The sequence below is a fragment of the Camelina sativa genome, chromosome 13, assembly GCF_030686135.1.
Source record: "Camelina sativa cultivar CO46 ecotype springtype chromosome 13, ASM3068613v1".
Lineage (NCBI taxonomy): Eukaryota > Viridiplantae > Streptophyta > Magnoliopsida > Brassicales > Brassicaceae > Camelina > Camelina sativa.
Window position 1 is genome coordinate 12,288,155 of NC_141892.1, and position 6,108 is coordinate 12,294,262.

The following is a 6,108-nucleotide window of genomic DNA, read 5'->3' on the forward strand; positions in this document are numbered from 1 at the left end:
CCTTGTGCCAATCTCGGGTTTATATAGCCTTTGTAAAGAAGAGTTACGTATGCATTACCTTGTCTTAGGACATGACATTTTGAGAGGTTTCGGTGACATGAATCCCGTGAGTTTACTTTACTCTAGCTTAACATTAACACATTTTGGTTTATATTTGTAGTTTTGTTTCTACTTTTCAGACTGCCTTGCTCTTCAATCGACCATTTCATTAAGGGAACTGTTGCATTCTCTTATTCAGTTGTGAATTGTTGTTTACTATCTATAGTTATCTCTATAGAGAATATGTGTTCCTTACCGGAACACCATTAATTGTATTTATTCAAACGTTCGCACAAAACCAGAACTGCACGCATCAAGATTCGTATTAGTTTATATATGTCCAAAGCCTTTTAACTTTTAAGTCGGACTTGGAGTTAGAATTGACGGCATAACGTTATTGAAAAAAACTTTAGAAATATGAATAGATGATCAAGTCGGTAATGAGTAACAATACCTTTGTTAAGAAAATAATAATACTAATTACATTAATCGTACTACCACTTATTCACGAGCCTCACCGCTTCCGGTCACAGCATATCTCTTATTGATTTTGGTCGGTCGATACTTTATCACATGAAATTAGAGACTCTCTAAATAACAAAAAACCAATCAACAGGCTTTTTACCTTTTCTTATCGTTACTAAAAGATATTGGAGGTGCTTTATCATGCTTTTATATTCAATTATTAAAAACATAAGAGTTGTTTTCTATAAAAGTGCTTAGAAATACAGACATAGATAGAGTAGAACCTATTTGAACCAAACATTACATTGACTTGTGTGTTGTGTCGTACGTTCCTAATGTTAAAAGCCATTGTTTTGGGAAGAAAAAAATGCCATTTGAGTACTTACTTTTTACAATATGCGAAATATACTCAATGTTCGTCCCGAAATTTTTTAAATATCATATCAAACTAATTTCACTCTGTTCCGAATAAAAAATCTGTGAACTTGACAATTAACACATGTATTTAACAACCATAACTAAAATATATAGTGTCCAAATAATTCAATAGTCACATTATGAATTTACATTGGATTTTTCTAAGATTTGTGCTTGGTTCGGTAGGATGTGCACGAGTATGCTTCAAACATCATAGCGTAGTATCTTATGAATATGATTCAAGTGTGCATGGTACAACTAACTTGTTCCTTGTTCTGTAAGAAAAGACATACTACAGTAATATCATCAATCTTCGTCGATTTAAGCTTCTTCTTCCAAGTAGCTTCAGCCGATTCTGCCACCAGTTTAGCGGCCGCAACTTGCTTTTTTCCGGAACTCCATATTAGTGATACAACTTCATCATTGCTAAGCATATCCCAAACCTGCAATGACAAAATATTAAATACCATTCAACTTTTTGAACTGGAAAAGGTAAAAAATCAATATTTGAATCGTTTGTGCTAAACCTCACCCCGTCTGTAGCGAGTACAAGGAACTGGTCTTTAGAAGTTAATCGGTGTTGAAAAACCTCTGGAACCGCAATAACTCCGTGGTCTTTGAGCCTAAAATCTCCAAAAGCTCTTGACATCGCTAATCCTGGTATGTCTTGTTTTGGTAACCACACCCTTTGGCTGCACGGTTCTGTTTTCATTGCGAAAACACGACCTTTGCACATCCTGATCCTCTCTGCTTCACCTAAAATGCTAGAACTTGCTAAATAAGTATCAACATCATCCCTTAAATGATACAATATTTCTTTAGCCAAAAAGAAAGTAAAACAAAACATTACTAGGGACATCAGGTGTTAGGTCCGATGTTAACTGCACTGCCCTTATCTCACCGTCTTCGGTCATTGTCCCCAACACTGCCCTCGAATCACCAAGGTTCGCTATCACGAGATCATCTCCCTAATTAAATCAATCCAATAATTAAGCTCCGGGTAGTAAAATATTTAGGTTTTGAATGGTGGCGGTACAAAAAAAAACTTGTTCGTGGTTTGGTCCATATTGGTATGCGTACCAAGGACCACTATAGTCTAGTCTGTCGGCCACAAAAACTAACGATTCAAAGCCTTTAATGTTACGGAAAGACAGAGAAATAAATGTACCTGAGTTATGGCAACAACACCAGTGGAGCCACTGAAAGAGCAATCAAAGACTTGAAGATTAAGCTCTCTATCAATGAGTCTGAAGGCAGTAAAACAAGCTTTTTCCCATTTGTGAGCTTCTTCTTCACAAACATTAGATTCTTGGTTTAGCTCTTTCTTTAGTGTTAACAGAATCGATGGCAATCTATTCCTCACCACTTTGCTAACCATGTGCCCATTTTTACCGTGCCCATCAAACACTCCACATAGCTCTGTATCTCTTGTTCCATATCCCTACGCCATTAAACAATTTCTACTAAAATGCACATTTCGTTATAGTTTATACTCAATAAGCACATAAATGTCTACTAATGTTGCACTATGCCAACAAATTATTTTACCCAAAAATATGTTTAACGTTGTTACACCTAGCTTGAAACAGAATAGTGCAACGTTAAATATATTTTTCTAATCTTTGTAAAAAATGTCAAAGTTATAGTGAACCGGAAGGAACAAAAATGTTAACTTTTTAGGTTTATATGAAATGGAAGCTTTTATTTTTTTAATAAATATCAGAACAATTTCTCAATATAAATCACATGTAACACAAAAGTAGAGATTAGCATTTGAATAAGTTTGCCGGATCATAGATCTTGCTAACTGTTAATGAAATGCAACCTCTCAATGGTATGACAGCCCATAACCCCAAACGAGTATCTCATTCAAAATAAGATATTTCTACTAAAGATGAAAGAATCAAAGAAACAACACATGTTTTTTTGACTGTCCTACATAATTTATGAAAACAAAAATTGGTTCACCATCTACCCCCAAAACTTAGTTAATGATTTGTAGAAAGAGAAAGAATATATAAACATGAAACTAACAAAAAAAATCAAGATGGTATACCAGGTTAAGAACAGCATGATCTTGGTTAAGTCCTTTAGTTCCTTGTATAGAGCAAACCGAACCAAGACGGTGAACCGGAAGGTCATGATCTGAACCAAACTGATCTTCTCCATAACACACCACTGCATTACCATCACCGTGCTCATTCTCCTCATGAATCTCCGATGATGAAGACGGCAACGAAAAACAATGACCCATATAACCTGATTAGATTCTCACCAAAGTCGCAGACTATTCCAAACTAAGAAATAGAACTTATTATGTTAATCGGATCGTAGATCTTATTGAATATTTGAAAAAAGCCTTTTCTTGAAGGTGAAGATTAGATAACTTATAAAGCTGACTTTCCATAAATAACAATATTACTGTTTACGTGGCACCAACTTGAGTTCCAAGTGTCAGTGAAATGAATTTATTATAGGATTATATACATGTATATAATATACGTTGACTTGTATGTTCTGTAATAATGCAGATACAGTTATACACGATTATGTTTTTTTTTTGTTAAAGGATATATACACGATTATGTTGTTGCCTGTGTTTCGCTTGAAAGGGCAAGTTCTTATCCTGGCACTAGTTTGACAGAGCATTCCACTTACAGATTCATACCCTGATTTGTTTTACAGAATATTTTCTATTAATTAATTAAATATCTTACATAAGAATTATTTGAGAACTTTGAATTCTAATTGTAATTAATCGAAAACTCATCTTCAATTAAAGCTGTATCAAAAGCGTAAAGTCTTCTAGGCTATTTGAATTATAATATAATGAATATATTGAGAAATTTCCTTAAATAGTACTAAAACAACTTTTATGAACAATTATAATTATAATATTTTCAATTAATTTTTAGATTTTTTTTAGTTTTTGTTCTCTATTTTATATTTAGGAGCTGTTATTGGATAAATGATTTGTAACTCCATATATAGTTGTAAATTACAAAAATCAAAATACATAGATTTTCAAATGACATGTTTTATCCTTGGATTTTATATTTTTCACTTTCAAATATATGCAAATCTATTTAAAACATATTGTGGGTTTTGAAAAATCCAAAACAAATCATTAAATGAATAACATGAGATTTTAATAAGTATTTATAATCATATAACCAATAACACATAATTTTAATAAGTATTTTAAAATCAATAATTGAATACCATATGATTTTTTTTTTAATTTACAAATCCATTAAACTTATATAACCAATAACCTCCTCTTGGGATATAGTTCTGAGGGACAGGGTTTAAAATTTATAGTTTAGATTTAATTTATAAGATTAATATTAAAACATGGTGCTAAATTTAGAAACAAAATGGTTAATAAGTCACCTAAATTTGTTCTGTTTATGAGAATTGCCTAATTACTATTGTAATCGATTGAAAACTCATCTACAGTCACCTCTACATCAAAATGGTTAATAAGTCTAAGCTACAAAAATTGTGGATTGTAATGGAGAGAAGAAAGAGACAGGAATATGAATGAAAGAGAGATGTGAACTAGAATTGCAAAGGAATATCATGTGCTTGTTGCTAGTGGCTCGTTGGTAGCATTCAACATGGGTCAGTGCTTGTGACTACGAGTTCGAGCGATCGAGCACACTTACCAAACAAAAAAAAAAGAGAGAAGAAAAAACATGGAATAACCTTTAACCAAATTGAAACCAAATCTAACCAAAATACATATGCATATATATGGTTTTATATGGTTTTTTTTTTACAGATAAACCATAAAAATCAAACTGTAACAAAACCACATATTATAATTTTTATAGAAAAATAATTGGGCTCATCCCTAGAGGTGAACTCTTTTTATCCACCTCCTCTTTTAAAAATCAATGAGAAAATGCTATGTAATATTTTATTAAAAAATAAATTAAAATTAAAATTAGAAAAGAAAACAAATTAAGGAAACAGAATTTGTAAATTTTTTATTAAATGGTTTAAATATCAGTTTGAATTTTTATAAGAAAATTATGATTTCAATTTTTTTTGTTTGTCATCATTGAATCAACAATGCTCGATTCATAGTCAATTTCTATTACGCGGGGTAACGCGATTTAGTGGAGTCGAATTCCAGGTGATTGGTCGCAGAGGTGGTGCTGTAACCACTTAACTAAAGATACTTTCCTATTATTTCAATTTTTAATTAAACAAAATTATATATTGTTTTGGGTTTATAAATGAGGATTTATGGTTTAATTATTATAATTAAACGAAATTATATGTCGGTTTGGATTTGAGTTTATAATTAAACAAGATTATGTGTCCGTTTGGATTGATAAATGAGAATTAGAGTTTAGATTTTATAATATTAAAGCTTCGAACCATTTTTTCTTTGTTCTCTCTTCTAAAGTGATCATTCTAAAAACTTCCGTTTTCCATCACCGTTACCAGCCGATGCTGGTTTATGGCGTTGGTCGGCTCTTTTCTCCTTTCTTTTTTTGTTTTGCTTCTCTTTGAATAGATCTAGATAGGGCGGCTCAAATTTTTTTGGACCTTGTGCCCAAATATATATATTTCCTAAAATTTAGAGACTTATTTGCAAATTTCTAAACTTATGGACCTTTTTTACACTAATATCATATATTTCGGACCCTAAATCCTAAAAAAAAACTTTAAAAACTGTGGACCCGGTGCTAGTGCACTCTCAACACTACCTTAGAGCCGGCACTGGATCTAGAGCATAATATATGGCAAATCGTGATCTCAAAATCCATCGTTTCTTCACCGAAACGTTCTTTTTCCATTTTAATTGAATTGGTGTTCCTCAAATGAATTTTTTCGATTCAGGAATTGGAAGTTAATCTTGGATATGTGATTCCTGGAATACTCATTTGCTGCTCTATTTTTTATCTGTTGAAGTTCTTGAAACATCAATTTTATCATAATCAGATACTGATTTTGAAGTTCATTACAGAGATAGTGAAGTATTGGCGAAACGATCTGAGTTATATTGGTTGTTTTTGGTGGTTAAGGAATGCATAGAAGAGATATACAGTGGAATCGATGGACAAAATTGGTATGTGCTCTTGTACTAATAGACGAATACGACATGATTTAATGATCAGAAGATAGAACTTATGTTCTATCATCAACAACCTCTTTATGGAGTTTCAATTCGGC

The 6,108-nt window shown here is 32.1% G+C and overlaps 1 protein-coding gene across 1 annotated transcript; it reads right to left on the reverse strand.

Annotated features, from left to right (window-relative positions):
• Window positions 1–1,008: 1,008 nt before the first annotated feature.
• On the reverse strand, window positions 1,009–3,377 carry LOC104736628 (putative protein phosphatase 2C 72). Its single transcript, XM_010456645.2, has 5 exons — window positions 2,978–3,377; window positions 2,090–2,362; window positions 1,772–1,889; window positions 1,454–1,677; window positions 1,009–1,364 (listed from the first exon to the last, which is right to left on the reverse strand). The coding sequence occupies exons 1-5, from the start codon at window positions 3,173–3,175 to the stop codon at window positions 1,161–1,163; spliced, it is 1,017 nt and encodes a 338-aa protein (XP_010454947.1). The 5' UTR covers window positions 3,176–3,377; the 3' UTR covers window positions 1,009–1,160.
• Window positions 3,378–6,108: the final 2,731 nt, after the last annotated feature.